General features: G+C 43.6%; 1 protein-coding gene across 2 annotated transcripts in view; it reads left to right on the plus strand.

The window, feature by feature from the left end:
- The first annotated feature begins 6,063 nt into the window (after nt 1-6,063).
- The window catches only part of NUP58 (nucleoporin 58), a 30,849-nt gene continuing 18,705 nt past the window's right edge, over nt 6,064-18,207 (plus strand). Inside the window, exons 1-9 of one of the 2 annotated variants that reach the window (XM_084842895.1) lie at nt 6,064-6,472; nt 9,320-9,453; nt 10,332-10,367; nt 11,812-11,961; nt 13,150-13,284; nt 13,768-13,878; nt 16,774-16,798; nt 17,135-17,200; nt 17,505-17,679. In XM_084842895.1, coding sequence (XP_084699021.1) covers nt 6,360-6,472; nt 9,320-9,453; nt 10,332-10,367; nt 11,812-11,961; nt 13,150-13,284; nt 13,768-13,878; nt 16,774-16,798; nt 17,135-17,200; nt 17,505-17,679 — 945 coding nt within the window. In that variant the 5' untranslated portion in view covers nt 6,064-6,359. The remainder of the gene's footprint in view (nt 6,473-9,319; nt 9,454-10,331; nt 10,368-11,811; nt 11,962-13,149; nt 13,285-13,767; nt 13,879-16,773; nt 16,799-17,134; nt 17,201-17,504; nt 17,680-18,207) is intronic. The other variant, XM_084842897.1, reaches the window with a different exon arrangement.

Raw genomic sequence — 18,207 nt, forward strand, 5'->3', positions numbered from 1 at the left:
AAAATTCAAAAGTTTTTAATATACATACATCAGTCTCTCTCTCTCTCTCTCTCTCCATATATTGTATCTCGATGATATGGATTTAAATTGCATATAACAAATACCCCTTGGACAAAAATTGGGGTCTTGGTTTCACAGTACAATTCCTGGTATTTATTTATTTGAAATATTTCTTGGCCGCCTTTCGAGGCCAGAAGCCCTCCCAAGGCAGCTTACAGCAATAAAATACATAAAAACAGTTAAAATATTAAAAATTATAAAAACATACAGTAAAATAAAAACAACAATAAAAGCTAACCATGAAAGCAGCAGCAACAACGGCAGTAACAGCAACAACACGAGTCGTATCAAGAGAAGGCCACAGTAAAATAATATGTTTTCAAGGCCTTCTTAAAAGCTTGCAAATGACGGAGCATGGCAGACCTCTGATGGCAACTTCTTCCAAAGGTGTGGGGCCACTGCAGAGAGAGCCTCGTGTGGTGCAGAGTGGTAGGCAGCAGTATTGCAACTGAAACTCTTCCCACGACCTGAGTTCGATCCCAGCCAAAGCTGGGTCCCAGGTAGCCGGCTCAGGTCGACTCAGCCTTCCATCTTTCCAAGGTCGGTAAAATGAGGACCCAGCTTGCTGGGGGAAAGGTAGTCACAACTGGGGAAAGCAATGGCAAACCACCCCGCTATAGTCTGCCACAAAAACGCCAGCGCAAGCGGCGTCCCTCTAGGGGTCAGTAATGACCCGGTGCTTGCACGGGAGGAACCTTTCCTTCCCACTGCAGAGAAGGCTCTCTCATGTGTGGTCACCCACCTAACTGCTCTCATGGGTGGGCAAATGAGAAGGGCTTCTCTTTCTGATCTTAAAGTGCAGGGAGGCTGATATGGATGAAGGAAACTTGACCCAACCCATTTCAGGCTTTAAAGGTCAAAACCAGCACTTTAAATTGGGCTTCGAAACACCCCAGTCACCATTGCAGCTTGTCCAGTATAGGCATTATTTACTCAAATTGCATTGCCTCCACCAATACTTGTTGGTGGACCAACAAGACCAATACCATCTTCAAAGGCAGCCCCACATACAGCAGTCCAGCCTGGACATTACTAGTGGGTGGATAACTGAGGCAAGGTCTGTCCTCTCCAAGTAGGGCTGCAGCTGGCATACCAGCCTAAGTTGGTAAAATGCACGCCTGGACACTGCAGCCACTTGAGCTTCCCTGGTTAGCTCAGAGTCCAGGAGGACTCCCAGTCTGTGCACTTAGTCTTTCAGCGGGAGTGCAACCCCATGTAAGACCAGTTGTAAACTTCCATCTGAATTAGTTGGTTTCCCAACCCACAGTACCCCCATCTTGTCTGGATTAAGTTTCAGCTTGTTCACCCTCATCCATCCCAAAAACAGCCTCCAGGCACTGGTTCAAGAGTTCCACAGCCTCCCTGGGATGTACAGATGGATACAAGAGGCAGAGCTGCGTATCATCCACATACTGATAACATTTCAGCCCAAACTTCCTGATGACTTCCCTCACCGGTTTCATGTAGATGTTAAAAAGCATGGGAGACAAGGTAGAACCTGCGGCACCCACAGGCTAACAGCCATGGGGTGGAACAGAAGTCCCCCAGCACCACCTTCTGAGACCACTCCTCCAGAAAGGACTGGAACCACTTTAAAACCGTGCCTCCCAAACCCAAGCACTAAGACAGGACAATTACCACAAGTCCAAGCACCATCTAGTACCAAAAGGCATTAGGAAAGGAGCCCCCAAACCAGGTATTGCATAAAAATGAGCAACCAAGTAGGAGACCAGACACACACATATGTGTGTGCGTGTGCGCGCATGTCTCCACACACACACACACACACACACACTGATGCTTTAAAGTTTTGAATTTGTTTTTAAACTTTTCAAATTGCTTTAAAATGTTAAAAGCTTTAAAATTGTTTTATGTTTGAGGTGTAAGTCGACTTGGGGCCCTATTTGGGCCAAAAGACAGCTCATATATGAGACACATACACACACAAATACATATATGGGGTGCAAAGAGGCAAAGTGCATTTTGGGGAGCTGAGAATATTGTTCCACATTTTAGATTTCTGAAAGAAATGGGAAACCCTACCCCCCTCCCAGTATATTTCACATTAATAATCACATCTTGAATTTATTTTTTCTGAAGTAAATCCTAATGATTCTGACAGAATTAAGTTTCAAGTACGCATGCTTTACTTTATTTTAATGTCCAGTTTATTATTCAGTTATAATTTGCATGTGAAAAGGGCCTTTCCTTCAAGTAACCACTTGACAACAGTTGCCCCATTTCTCAACACCCCCACCCCCACCCCCGCCCCCCAGTGCTGTCTTTGGTATGTTACAGCAAAAAAAAAAAAAAGCGTCTTCTACACTGTTTTTGTACCATCTAGACTAAGAGTTCTGGAACGCCTGAACGCTATTTTGTAACATTTTGGTTGGTCCTAATAAAGTTATTTTTTTATTTATTATATTTTAATCTGCCCAATAACAAGCATTCTCTGGGTGTAGAGGTATTGCCCAACTGTGGATTTTAGATTTATCTAGGGCTCAGACCAGACCAGGATTATTTTTCTCCGGTTGTTCAGTAGTTAAGTCATGTCCAACTCTTCGTGACCCCATGGACCATAGCACGCCAGGCCTTCCTGTCCTGCGCTTTCTCCCAGAGCGTGCTCAAGTTCATATTCATGGCATCGGTGATGCTATCTAGCCATCTCATCCTCTGCCGTCCCCTTCTCCTTTTGCCCTCAGTCTTTCCCAGCATCAGGGTCTTTTCCAGGGAGTTTTTTCTTCACATTAGGTGGCCAAAATATTTGAGCTTCAGCTTCAGTATCAGTCCTTCCAATGAGCAGTCAGGGTTGATTTCCTTTAGGATTGACTGATTTGACTTCCTTGCAGTGCAGGGGACTCGTAAGAGTCTTCTCCAGCACCACAATTTGAAGGCATCAATTCTTCGGCGCTCAGCCTTCCTTGTAGTCCAGCTCTCACAGCCATACGTTACTACTGGGAGAACCATAGCTTTGATTATACGAACCTTTATCGGCAAGGTGATGTCTCTGCTTCTTACTACTGTATGTTAAATTAGCATGGCAAACCTAGGCAAATTGTGGTATTGCCGATTACTACTGTTGCTTAATGGTCACTGAGCTTGTCTGGTATGGCTTTGTGTTGTCCATGGAAGTGTCACATACCTACAATACCCCTTACATTTCTTGGCCTTTGTATCCCTATCTATCTATGACTGAGGATTACACTTCATGCATCTGACAAAGTCTCCACGGAAGCCAATGCCACAATAAATATAACACTGTTAAAATGGCACAAGGACACTGATTGGTAAACTGGTAATACTTGTGACACCATCCACCTGGCCAATCAATTAAGAGGATTTCAGACAACAAAGGAGTCTGGGATACAGTGGCATGCTAATTAGCTGGGAAAGGGTTTACCTGCATTATCTGCCTCAGTTTTTACAAATGAAACTGCTTGTAGACAAGAGCCAACTAGCAGCCATGTCAAGGAAGAACAACTTTACTAATCTGGGGCTTCTATGGCGGGGGGGCTCTAAGGCCAACAATAACATGAGGTAAAAAGCTTCACTGCGTATTTAAAGCCAGGAGCGCCGTTTCAAATTTGGGAATCAGAGGCAACATTCTTAGCACTTGTGATTTCTTTATACCTCATAGTAATTACAATAATGTTAACACTGTAAGCAAAGGGATTTGTGCCTTTTATATGTGTCACTACAATGTGTCTATAGACAGCAGGATCCTATACAGCAGGGGTGTGCAATTTGTAAGCCAAAAATATCTTAGGCACACAACTCCCAGCATCCCTCACCATTGAATATTCTGTCTAGTGTGGATGGGAGTTGTAGGCTGAAACACTTGAAGGGCCACAAGTTGCTCACCCCTGCCTAAGGTGTGCCTTAGGCCACTGAAATCAATGGGTTGTTAGGCTGTGCCTTAATCTGCATAGGATTAGGCTGTAATGTTGAAATTCCATGTGTGTATGTAGGAGTGCAATCATAATTTTAAAAAAAATGTTGCCTGGTGTGTAAAGGTAGTGAATTGAACAGAGATATACATGCTAGAAGTGGGTTGCCAAGAGACATTGTATGAGGTATGGCCCATTTAGGAATTTGGCTGACTCAACGACACATTTTTTATTCATTCCAAGAAGTGATAGACTTCATCTAAAAATAGATTTCAAGGAAGTATACATACAAATTTAAAATACAATATTTAAAAGATTAAACAATATAATAACATTAAGAATAAAATTATATCAGCTAAAAATACAATAATTTTAAATGGATGGGCAAATAAAAAGGTTTTCACCCAGTGCCAAAAGGAATATAATGTTGGTGCCAGGTGTACCTCCCCTGGGAGGGCATTTTAAAATCGGGGTGCCACCACATGTGACATTGACCAGTTTCATTCTGGCTTCCTCCAAACCAAATGATTGAACCGTGACCTTAGATTGTGGAGAACAGCTGTGTGCAAGTCTGTGTGTGTGTGTATAATTGACATACATAATGATCTACCTGCAAAATTCACACTTAAGCCTGCACAGAAGCATTTCTTTGGAGCAAATTAAACAGGTTAAGTGATGCGTAGAGCTGTGGACATGTGAGACTGTATGGTACTTCCAGCTGAACATATCAGAATGGTTCATATTTCTCTAGTAATGGTTAACTAATACTTGTTTGCAAATTATCAGCCTGAGGGACTTCTATTTATATCAGGAATGGAGAACGTTTGGCCTCCCAAGTGTTGGACTACAACACTCATCAGCCCCAGCCAGCATAGCCAATTGTGAGGGATGATAGAAGCTGCAGTCCAACGTCTGGAAAGCCACATTTTCCAACCAGTGAATAGTTCCATTGCAATAAAGAATATTACAAATAACTGGTGTTTTGCTAAATAGCAGTTTGCCTTAAGAAAGGCAAACATCAAAAACATAAACAAGTGGCTGGGGGCTAAGTGAGCACAAGAACACTGGCCTTTGCCGACTGCCAGAGGAACAAGGACTTCTGGGAGATTGCACTCTTCCCTCCCAGGAAGAACACCATGGCAAGGGGGAAGCCAGCCATGCACGCTACACAGGGCTGGCCCTACCATTAGGCAGAGTGAAGCAGTCCTCTCAGGCAGCAGATAGAAGAGGTGGCAAGGTGTGGGAGGAGAGAGAACTGTGGGCCGCACAAGCTGCCTTGAGCCCCCTAACCTAGTCTGCTGCCTACAGGTGCAGTGGAGGATGGTGTCCCACGGTGCTGAAGAAAGAGTCAGCCTCCACTCCAGGTGGCTTTTGTACATGGAATGGGAGGAGGTGCCCTCTTGTCCTTTGGCTCAGGCAGCAAAATATCTTGGTCCAGCCCTGACGCTACACCTGCTAAAATTCTTTTCTACGACACAGCTATTAAAGATGCAGCAGCTCTGCCCTCATTTGCGTTAGAGCAATACCACAGTGGAGCCAATTCCCTGGGGAGGTGGTGGGCTCTCCCACACTGGAGGCCTTCAAGACGAGGCTGGACAGCCATCTGTCAGGGATGCTCTGACTTGGATTCCTGCACTGAGCAGGGGGTTGGACTGGATGGCCTTGTAGGCCCCTTCCAACCCTACGGTTGTACGATTCTATTTCCTCTCTAGACTTTATTTGCGTTAGAACTGACAGGGCGTTTTTTAGAAGTTAAAAGAATGCAAAACAAATTTGTCACATGCAATGTTATGTGGAATATTGAGGAGGGGCTCGATACTGGATGGACCAAGGGTCTGGCACAGTATAAGGCAGCCCCCTATGTTCTTACGACCTTATCGACAACAAGCATGCATTCCCGTCTTTGGCGCTACCTTTCTGGAGGGTGAGAGCGGAATGGGGAATTGGACACGGTTACAGCTACGCTAAAACCCTCGATTTCTCCATCGATTTCATCTCGCGGAGGTGGGAAAAATGGCTTCCAACGTGAACCCGGAAGTCTCCTTTCCTAAAAATAAAGGTCATTTATTTTCCACATATTCTTATCTCTGAGGTCTACTCGGGTTACGGGGGGGGGGAGGAGGAGGAGGAGAGAGTCCGCCGCTATCCCGTGGTGCAGCGCGGCTGCGCGCATGCGCAGCAGGAAGGAATGTGCGCCAGCACTTCCTCCGGTGTCATTAGCTGCGCCACCGATGGCGCTATTCGAGCTCCCGAATCTTCCCGCCGTTTGAACTTCCCGCCCGGGAGAGCTGAGGAGGACCCTGTTTTTGCCGTGAGGGGGCCGCAGCTTGTGTTGTGAGGGGGGCTGCCAAGCCTGCGTCGGCCTACCGAACCCAAACCCCGCGCTTGAAGCGTTTCTTTTTCCTCTCCGCCATGTCGGCGGGCTTCTCTTTCGGGGCCGGAACGTTGACTTCGGCCACCGCTGCCGCTCCTGGGACTGGCGGCAGCGGCGGCGGGGGGGGGTTCTCGTTTGGAGCCACTCCGAGGTAAGCGGAAGGCCGGGAAGATACGAAGGCGCCTCGGGCGGAGGGGCGCTGAGTGGATTGGCTGAAGGAGGAGAGTCTCCCGACGGCTTGCCTGGAACCAGGCAGCCAGAAAGGGCCGGGGGCAGCACGCAGACCCTATGTTTACTGTATTTTACGGTGCAATTATATACACGCTCACCAGGGAGTAAGTCCCATTTGAACTGGATGAGGCTTGCTTCTGAGTAGGCGTGCGTAGGATTGCACCGATAGGCAACTCAGTTAAGCGCATTTTCTGCCGTAAACAGTAGCTGAAGTGGGGTTGGGAGAGAAAACAACGAGAAATTGACAGCAAATACACAAATAACAGGAACCGCAGTGAGTCCAGGCTGGATATCAAAGACCTCTACAACTTGAGAGATAAAGAGCCACCGCAAATAACTGCTGAACTCAAAAGCAAAGCCTAAGGTCGGCTGTAGCTGCATTCATATTTGGGAGTAAGTCGATTTGGGCTCTGGGATTTACTTGTGAGTAAGTGTGCACAGGACAGGACTGTAGGACCCTTCAGGAAGACCTTGCAGATGAGATCTTGGGAGTCAGCAGGCTCCTGCTTGTTTTTCTCCGTCTTGCAATAGGCAAGTACAGTAAAGCAGACTCGTTATTCATGCTTTATGGGGAGTGGGGGTGGCGGGGGAGGTATGCAAGAAGTTATTTCTTGAGTTCTAAATCTAAATCTAAAAACAAACTCCTGAACAACAAGATTTTACGATTGCTCTCAGCTGCTTTCTCTGCAGTTATGTAATACCAGACAGTGAAAGAGCTCTGTAATAAGGCACAGGTGGATTGTTATGGGAAGCATATCCCAAACAATGCTGATTACCATGCTTTTGGTGACCCTTTTATGCTTTGCTGGCAGGTATTTAATAAATATCTGGAGTAGTGGGATGTAGCCCTCTTAAACCTGCTGACTCCAGACATAAGTATTAGCCATGTCTCCTTCCAAGACAGTTTATTCCAGCCTTCTCCAATTCGGTGCGCTCTAGAGTATAAGCCCCAACCATCATGACCAATGGTTAGGGGTAATGAGAGTTGTACAAAACATCTGGAGGGCACCAAGTTGGAGGAGGTTGTGCTATTCTGTTCTCTACTCCCTCCTGGTTTTACTCTCCCCCCCGCCCCTTGAGCCTGCATTCATTCATTACATTTCTGTACCACCCAGTAGCCAAAACTCTGTGCGGTTCACAACATGATAAAACGTAATATAAAATCTTTAACACCATTTTAAAAACGGTTTGAAACAATTAGTTTTTTAATTTCAATAAAACCATGACCACTGAGCATGCGCAGTCCTCACTAAGTTCTTTGGATTTAATTATTATTTATCCCCCTTTAGGGTTCTCTTGTGCTTTTGCAAATCTTGGTGTTCCTCCAAGTCTGCTGATATCACCCTTTTGTGCATGGATGGTTCTATTTTGGCTATGTTAGGATCCACAGGCAGAGAATTAAGGCTGTTAATGGCCACTAGTCATGATGGCTATCTATTATGTCCAGTATTAGAGGCAGTATGCCTCTAATACTGGTTGCTGGGGAAATGAGGAGGGGTGGTTGTACTGTTACACTCATGTCTATGTCCTGCTTATAGACTTCTCACAGACAGCTAGTTGGCCACTGTGAACAGAATGTGGGACTAGATAGGACTTTGGTCTGATTCAGCATGACTGTTACGTTGTTACAGTGATGGAAGGGGTTGGGGATAAGCTTACTATTTTACATTGAATAAATTTGTACTTACGTCAAGTGTTCTTTCAGTGTACCTCACACAGACGGTGCTGTGTTACTAAAGGTGTAATATATTCAAATAACAAGGATAGAGATCTTGGTGAGAATAGCAGTCATTTGTCTATGTTGTGTTTGAACTTGCTTTCCATATTGTAGCAACCTCTGATTTGGTTGCTGCAGGTTAACATAGAGCTTCATTTGTGTCATCTTAATACTTTTCATTCTGTCTTAAGCAACTTTGTAGTGGTCTAATGGGGTCTATATAGGGGGAGATGATCTTTCAGGTAACATAGTCCTAAATTGTTAAAGGTTTTATATTGTCAATAATACCGTGAACCTGGCTCAGTAGCCAACTTGCAGCCAGTGTAGCACAAGGGTTATGTGTGCATGGCATGACCCCCCCCATTTCCTTCCTTCCTTCCCTCCCCCTGCCCTGCTCATGATCCTCTTCTATTCCCTTGTCAACACCACGTTAACCTTCTCTCCCAATCTGTGGGAACATGGTGGGAAGGAAAGGCAGCAGCGGGGGGAGGAAAGAAGGAAAAGTGGCAGCAGTAGCAGGTGTGGGGAGGAGAGACAGAGGAAGGAATGGCCAGCAAGCTAGCTATGGTGTGGGACATGGGGAAGGAAGGAATGCTGTGACAGTGGTGCATGATGGCGACAGCAGTGGGAGAAAGGAAAGGCTGTGGCAAGGGCTGGGGAAGGAAGGGTCTGGGGTGGTGACAGGTAGGATGGTGATGGAAAGGTGGCAGTAGCGGGAAGGAAGGGTCTGGTGTCCAGTGGAGTCTACTAGTTTCACTTCAGGGACTTGGAGGGCATTGGGATGCCCATGGGTGCCACGTTGCTGATCCTTACTCTAAGTGCTATTGGGTACATAAGTGCGGGGGGGGGGGGGATCAAGAAAAACCCCAAAGGTCCACCCTGGTTTGGTTGGCAATGAAATATTTACTGGTTGCATTTAAATAGGAATGAGCAAGAAATGTTATTCTTGCTTTCAAACTGTCTTGTAGAACTATTGCAATGAAGAAATAAGGATAACATTGAACATGTGTGGGTTATGTTTAACTAATAGTTATTTGTCTTGTTATTTAGCTCAACTGGAGGGCTTAACTTTGGAACATTGAGCTCAACAGCTGCAACTACAACAGCTCCTTCTGTAGGCTTTGGGTCTGGCCTCTTTACCTCAAAACCTACCACTGGTTTTACATTAGGAGGGACTAATGCAGGTAAAATATACCTATTCCATTTCTACCCTGTCAAAATGAGCATTGGAGTTATAATTGACTTGAGCTAATAAGAATTAATGGCAAAATGGAAGACTAGCAAAATTTGAACTGCCCTTTAATAACTTCACAGACTTGTACTATAAATTTCATTTATTGTGCATATGGTGCTAAAAACTTGCAACTCTTCTCAATATGCAACAATACAGCTATTTTACTGTATCTTACATATAAAGCCTATTTATATCACTTCATCTAGAAATGTTTTCTGTGTGTCAGCACGACAGATATTTTGCTGATACAGATGAACCCAATAACTGAATACTTAATATGCATACTGCTTAAACAGTTAGTTGCTGTTCATGCTAATTATTTTATACTCTCCCAAGTTTAACATCCCTTTGGTTGAGCTGAATGTTACAATAGATATATAGTGATTGTTCAGCAGAGATATTGAAGTCAAATGGTACCCAAATGGCAAGAGTTTGTGGCATTTCCAAATAAAAACAGGAGGTTATGTGGGCTTGGCTATGATCATAAGGTCTGTGTTGCTGCCTGCTCCCTAGCTGGGAAATTTATAGGCAAAACTATACCAAGGCATTTGGAGGCTACATATGTACTGAAGCATGCAGTAGAGTATAGCTGTTACTTATTGCCTTATACCTAAGGACTTGACTTTTTGGCCACCCCTGTGCTACATTGAAGGCTTGCTCCTCACCAGAAATCTTTACATACTCCTTTTTAAAGCCACCCCGGTAATATAACATTAGAGAGCTGCTAAAGGAATGTAATTTGGTACTTTCCAGGCAGTGATAAATCTGTAGAGCAATCAACAATGGAAGTGTGGTTTAAACTCAGTTTTATTTTGTACTGTCATACAGGAACAGCAACAACTATTGCCACAGGACTAACACTAGGTAAGCACTATAGATTCAGTGCTAGTTTTCATTTTTCTTTAATTGGAGCGTGACAGTTGAAGATTCTCAAATGAAATGTTCTGGATTTGGATGGCGAGAGGTTAGGAATGCTGCATAAACCCTGATTGTGGATGCGGCAGGACTGGTGTTTTATGGCCATTTCCTCCTGACGAGGGTTAGTGAAGATTGTGGCAAAGCAGAGAAAAGCCAGATGTGATACAAAAGGTGAAGAACCAAAAGATGAAAATGAAATCCACAGATGATATGTTAGGGACCTGTGCTAAAATACCTATCTGGTTGGTTCAAATAATATGTGAAATTCTGCTCTTCTCTTCCCTGGGACGACATCCAAAGCTGTCGTAAATGCCTGCAGACCCTTCTGTCCCTACACCCTGTGTGATACTTTCCCATTATTTTCTTGTGTTCTTGGCTCTGTCTCTCCTGCTCTCTATTAAGCTTTTGTCTTCCTCCTAGCTTTCTCTCAGGTTCTTATATTCCAGCCCACAGCTGTAATCTGTCCCAGTTCTTCAGCTCTGCTTTTGGGTTTCCTGTCCTCTACCACGGGAGGGACCACTGATATGTGTTAGAATTCATTTAATATGGCTTGGTTGGGATCACACTCCCTGAAAAGCAGGTTTGCAGATTGGGTGTTCTCCTGGACCATGCCGTGCTCCCAGATGGCCAGGTTGCAGTGGTAAACAGGAGTACACTTCATCAGGTGCATCTGATGCATCATCTGTGATCCCTCAGAGATAGGGACTGGGCCACCTTGTCTCATGCATTGGTAACCTCCAGGTTGTAAAGCATTCTTTGTGGACTTGCTATTGAAGACTGTTTGGAAGGTTTAGCCAGTGCAGAATTCTTCTGCCTGTGTTTTGACTGGAATGAACCACAGAGCATATTGTGCCCTGTGTCCACTTGGTCTGTCTGCCAGATATTTTTTGGCTATTATTCAAGGTGCTGGTTGTTTATAAAATAGTAAACAGCTTGGACCCATTATATTTTAGATTCTTTTCCCATACCTGTTCTGGGATACGTTAGAGGCCACCTATTTAAAAAGGTGAGATGTGTAGTTGCCCAGGGTAGACCTTCCTAGCATAGGGGTGCTGTTATGAAATAACCTCCCCAGGGAGGCACAGCAGTGTTTGGAAGCAGTATCCTTTTTCTTGTGGGCATTTAAAATGTGGGGAGCATGGCAATCTCTTATGGCTAGTTGCTGTGTGTTTCTTATGTTGTTCACTGCTCTGAATCTCTCTAATAGAAAATTGGTACAGTTTCTAAATAAATGTGGCTTTGCTCAGTTTCTCCTCAGTTTACACAGGTAGTATACAGATCTTGAGTGAAAAGCTTAGAATTCAACATCTTGAGTTTATTAAATCACCTTGTTTAAAGGAGATAAGAACTGACATCAAAACAAGAATGAAACTGATTTGTTCTTTTACAGGCACACCTGCTACTACTTCTGCTGCTACCACAGGCCTTGGTTTAGGATTCAACAAACCTGCAGGATCAGCCACACCATTTGCTTTGCCTATCACGTCTACCTCCTCTGCCCTCTCACTTTCTTCTGCCCTCACGTCGGCTCCAGCAGCAGGTAAAGAAATAATAGTTTTCTGTTGAGATCATCCTGAACAGGGCGATCTGAAAGGAATGCTTCTTTTCTTTCTAACATCTCCATTTCTGTACAAATGCATAAGCATCAGTGTTCCTAAAACTGTCCATACTTTAGATATTGCTCTCTCTGATGGATCAGTGCAGTTCTTATAAAGATGGCAAAGAGGGTTTCTGTTAAAAGTTTGAGTCAACACAGTCTGATCCTCAGATCCTAGTGTTGCTAAGCTGAAAATGTGCAGTGGTATATCATTACTGAGTCCCAGTGATAGTATTTTAAAGCTCATACATCCTTAAACACTCACCCAGTGATAATAGCTGGGTTTATTACAGTTAATTGACACGAGAACATGGTGCAGTATAGAGAAAACAGTCTCTTTTTACTACTGCAGCGAAAAGAAGCATCCTGTGTCTAATAAGAGGAGAAGAAAGCCAGGAAGCTTTGCCTTGTATTTGTTACATTTCTATATCACCCAATAGCTGAAGCTGTCTGGGCGGTTCATGTTACTGTATGTCTTTAAAATCCCCTTATCTGCCCTTTAAAAAGGGCACAGGATTGGAGCCCATGCATCACATCCAGGGAGCTCTAGCTTTGGTGTCATGCAGCAGGGACTTGTGTCACTTAGTGTTAATTTAATAGAACTTTCTAGGTCCCTTGTGCATATTTGCGAAGGGATAGCACCAGTGCAGCTTGTTGCAGTGGGACTCTCACAGTCTGTGAGGAGTTGTGCTTGTGCAGTGGTTATGGTTTCAGGTCCAAAGACCACCTTCAGAGGTATTTCAGCAGAGTTGTGGAACTTCTGCTTCTGGAGGTTTGTCCAAACACCTTGAAGAAACCTATGAGAACTTATTTATGCCAGCTAGGTTATCATGGATGGGCTTAAGTCTGTATGTGGTGGTTCTAGGGTTAGGGTATATTTTGTATTTGGCTTTGTTTAAAAATATGCCCCCTGCCCTAAATCCTTGGGATGGCTTAGTGAATATGTGAAAATATTTGGTCCAAGTGAATAAATGAAGGCAGAAGTAACACTAGATCAAAATTGTAGAAGTTACAGCCATAGTGACTGTAACTCAATTAAAAAGGAGTAGTTTATTTAGCAGGTGATAATATGGCTGTTATGGGAAAAATCAGTGTCTGTGTCTTCAGATGATATCTCTGCTTAAAATTCAGCACCTTCCAGCTTTACGTTGAACTTGGGAGGCACACTCGCCCCAACCACAAGTGTATCCACAGGACTTTCTCTGGGAGGAGCCTTGGCTGGTTTAGGAGGGACACTGTTCCCAAATGCAAGCACAACTGCAACAGGTGACATTCCTTTTATATGTAGTTATCTTTTAACATTTGTTCAGGTTGTGTGTCTTATCCAGACAATTCCAGATATTCTGCATCTTGCTAGTCATCTGCCTGCCTTGCTGATAAGGAGGGTGGGGGTTTGCTTCATAGTTGCACTAGGTCCCAATAGTTTTAAGGGGGTCACTGAAGCTCTTTGTGACCTCAAGAAGGACCTTGCCCCTCTCACTGGGGGTGGGTGAGGTGGTGGTGAGCATGAACTTTGGTTGCCTAACCAAACCACAAAACTTGTAAATCCTTGTTTCCCACATCTGCATATGACTTTACAGGATTCCAGCCAATAAGTGTAGGGATAACTTGTGTTCAGTTTTCTGTACTGGCAATTCACTGAGGATATAGTACTTAAAAAACCCACACAGCTCATATTTAGTCTGTTTTTTATGCTGATGTCTAAAGACAGTAAGAAATATTTGATAACAGTTGCTGGATTATTTGCAGGGCTTGGACAGAATGCTTTTGGCTTGACTCTGGGGACAGCTGCAGCACCTGCTACTACAATTAATGAAGGTCTTGGTGGCATAGACTTCAGTAGTTCTTCAGATAAGAAGAGTAAGTTTTGAGTACTCAACTTGGAAGGTGTATGCTCTGAGAACAATAATTAGAAGTTGGCAAATGAAGAAGCTTCATGGTTTTCCCCCCCTGTACCTCAATTTATTTATTTATTTATTTATTTATTCCATTTCTATACCACCCAATAGCCGAAGCTCTCTGGGTTGGGTCGAAACTCAAGGGCTGGGTTCACACATAACACTAATCCATGGTATGGGTTGTTGAATTCTGGGTTGTAGTGTTGTGTGAACCCAGGTGTGCTAACAACCCAGAAAGAGAACCCATGTTTTTTTGTTGGATTGTGAACTCTGGGTTGTTTAAACCATGGGCTGTCATTATGTGTGAACCCAGAACTGTGGGTGGTTCATGAGTTCTGCCAGGCTACAGAGGTGGCAGACGAAAGTAGGGGGAAAAATCTGGCCATTCTACATGGCAGTGCTACAAGCGCTGCAAAAGCATTTGGGATACAGGGGGGGAGTGGCTGAAGGAGGAGGGAAACAAACAACCCAGGGATTGAGAAAAAAGCCATGGTTTGTTCAATCATCTGCCAGACAAACCCTGGGCAGGGCAACAAACCATGGGTTAAATAAACCATGGGTTAGCATTATGTGCAAACCAGGTCAAGGAGATGGGTGAAAATAATGAATTTGCACAGATTATATAAAAATAATTGTTGTATATTTCTGTCACTTTGGCTTTGTGATGCCTGATGCAGAGAAGTGTGTTCTCAGCTGCCCAGTAGGTGGTTGGTACTGTCAGCACTGGTCCCCATTATACCTTACCCACCTCCCCTAATGATAGCGTGAGCTACCTGGTGCTGCATGTGCAATTCCACTATAGCATCTAATTATGTGTAGAGTCCTACAGGATTGATAAGATCAGTAATTTTTGAAAGTATCAGATTGTGCATTTTAAATCCTCTCGCGCGTGTGCTCTCTCTCTCTCTCTCTCTTGATCCTGACTTAGTCATACTTAGAGTAGACCCATTGAAATCAATAGAACTTAAGTTAGTCATGACTAACTTCAGTCCTGCTGATTTCAATGGATCTACTGCAAGTATGACTAAGTCTGTATTCAACACATTGTAACTATTATTTTTTAAATAACCTGACTTAAAATGAAATCTAAATCTAATAACAGGCATGTTAGTCTATACTCAAAGCTGAATCATGGCCATCCGTCAAGCAGGTTGAGCTAAAGGTAGCTTTCCTGTGTTAAAAAAACAGAAAAATTTCTGACCTCCTGAGGTTAATTAAATGACACAATATGTCATGTATTGTATTTATTATTGTGGGCTTCCTGCTGGACTTGGGGATTCATCAGTCATCATAAGCACTAGGTTTCAGGAGATACTACTCTTTGCACATCACCAGGATTATTTTTTTATTGGTGCTTTTAAGTTCCAAATTTAAAATCAATCTGTGTGACCCCAGTTGCTAGGTACAAAGATCCAGCCTTAGGATTCGCACAGATAGCCACTAGTCCAGAGGGTATGCGGTTGTAGAAGCTTGCTTCTGTTAATATTTGTTAGAACTAGGACATATGTATAATAGTTGGGGAGCCACATCTGCAAATGCGTTTGCACAGGAGCCTGGGATTTCTCTTGCTAGCATGGGAATCCCTTATCTCCTATCTCCGATGAGAGATTGGAGGTACGGCAAGGGATTCCCTTAATGCTAGGACTAGCATTAGCTATGGAAAAGCTATGGCTTCCCTTTTTGTAGCTAGTACTAAAAAGGGAATCCCCTGTCTCAGAAAGGGATTCCCTTCTTGGCACTAGTGCTAACACAGGAAGACAGTGCTGCCTCAGTTTTTTCAGTGGCAGATGCAGGGTGTGGGGTGGGCCGCCAGAAATGTCTTGACAGCCTGCCTATTCTTTTCAGCAGCCTATGGACTGCATTTTTTCCCCCTTGACAGGGGGCAGTATCCAGTGTGACACTGCCACTAACGTAAATTAAGTTGTGCCGGTGTAAACTACCTCTAGCGCAACACCAATTGTACTTAGTGATGCGATGGGTTTTCCCCCAAACCCGTCATGCCAGCAAGTGCTATTGGCATTGCAGTGGAGATCATTTACACTAGTGCAACATAATTTACATCAGCTTCCCATTATTTGTGTAATTCTTACAACAAGCACATGAGGTAGGTCAGAATTTTTCCCATATTACAGATGGAGCAGCTGATGTGGAGAGAGAATGGTTTGTCTAAGACCATCTAGTGAGTTCATGATAGAGGCATGATTCAAATCTAGGGACTTCTGAATAGTAGTTTGGGGCACAACCCTATGCATATTTAGACAGGAAAAGTCCTACAACTCCCAGTATACCCCAGCCAGCATTGTAGGACTTTTTCTGTCGAAGCATGCATAGGATTGCACCCTTAGTCTCCTAGCAGCCATGCTACACTAATTCTCAAGTTTTATGCTGGGCATGAAGGAGGGAGCCACTCCTTTTCAGTGTCCAGTACAAACATCGAGTGCACAGGCAGGGAAGGGGGGGAACTAACACTGATGCTGGTGTGCTCAGTTTATGCCGGCACCATGGCGGAAAGTGTTACTGTGCTTGCTTGGAGCACATGTCTCCATGTTAAGTGAATAAGCCTTTCCAGAACACACATAACTGGAGGGGGGATTACTCTGATACTAGGGAAACTTTTTCCTCTGCTGCCCTGCCTTTGTTCTGCCATGAGGACTGGCTGTTGCTGCTTTGACAGAGTTGGCCTAGGGAGTATTTGAATGCCCCTTTAAATGGTGTGTGTGCATGTGTGTAACCTCTTGAGGAAAGAGAATCAAGGAAGTTACTCAGCTTAAATACCTATTTAAAGATACCTATTTGACATTTTCATTCTTAAATCTGAGAGGCATCTTTTAATTTTTAATAAAATATTTTTTTGTAGGTGACAAAACGGGAACAAGACCAGAGTAAGTTTTTCAAATATTGTAGTTACAGTAATACTTGTTGGACTGTGTGCCCCTAAAATATACAGAAACACTTAACAGACTACATTGATTTGATTTCATTTAAATGCTGCCAAGCTATAATAATGAAGCTGATGGGGTAATTTCTGTGGATGAGCTGAATAGGCCTAATCTTATTTATTTAAAATTATTTTTAGGCCACCTTTAAGGAAAAAACCTCTCAAGGCAGCATTAATGCAGTTCTTTATGGGTACAGTATTAAATAAAAGCTGCTACCACTCGTTTGAGTGGTGCTTTATTAACATGCTGATAATAAAGTACATATTATCTGTTTGGCAGGGATAGTAAAGCACTAAAGGATGAAAATCTACCTCCAGTAATCTGCCAAGATGTAGAAAATCTCCAGTAAGTATTTCTTCAGTCCTTGGAGTTCCAAATGACTGTTTCAGTAATAAAATAAAATTCCCTGGAAATTGACTTTGACTAGTAAGAAAACTAACCTTTTTTTGGCTGTTCTAAAATTCTGAATTTTGACAGCTGTGGGAATTCTTTATCCAGTTCCTCAGATGGTATGGAGGCAAACCTGTTGTCATTGGTACCTCTAGTCTTGTCCAGTAGAATCAGTTCAGTAAAACATAACTGGGGTATTTTTATTTTGGCATTGATTGTCTCTTCTGTGGTTATTTTCTCTCTCTTTTTTCTCCCCCAGGAAGTTTGTAAAAGAACAAAAACAGGTTCAGGAGGAAATTAGTCGAATGTCTTCCAAAGCAATGCTTAAAGTGCAGGAGGATATTAAAGCTTTGAAACAGCTTTTATCAGTGGCTGCCAGTGGATTACAGAGAAACACTCTTAATATCGATAAACTGAAAGTGGAAACTGCTCAGGTATAACTACAGATGAGGACCATTTGTCCTATACCTAGTAAAAATGACCATGTGCCTACTCTTGGAAAGCATGTGTTTACTTGCCCAACAGTGCTGCTGGGTTGTCCTTGTGTCCACTTTTTTTACCATAGAACTGTATCAGTATAACTGCTGGTGTTTTCTTTATGAAGGAAACTAATAATTTGGTCGTTGGTGGTTGCTCCTAATCTTCCCACCCAAAGGATCTCCCTGGGGAGTTGCACAAGTCTAGCCTGTTTCCCCGGTGATCTGGGCTTTGTATTTTGAGTTCATTGTTGCACATGCAGCCGCAGGTTGTGGTGGTGGATAGACTTTTGGCCAATCCTTATTTGGGTAGAGGTTGCAACATTATTCACTAGGTCTGTTCTTCACCTGTGTATCTAGACCTCTGTAATGGATGCTACTTGGAGTTGCATTTAATGGCCGTCCAGAATCTTCATGCTGAAACCAGTAGTCTGGCATTTAAATGACTTCTCTCCCCTAGCATCAAAAAGTTCATTTTTCAAGGTA

This window comes from Heloderma suspectum, chromosome 3, assembly GCF_057233095.1.
Source record: "Heloderma suspectum isolate Gila_16-S chromosome 3, 16-S_ref, whole genome shotgun sequence".
Classification (NCBI taxonomy): domain Eukaryota; kingdom Metazoa; phylum Chordata; class Lepidosauria; order Squamata; family Helodermatidae; genus Heloderma; species Heloderma suspectum.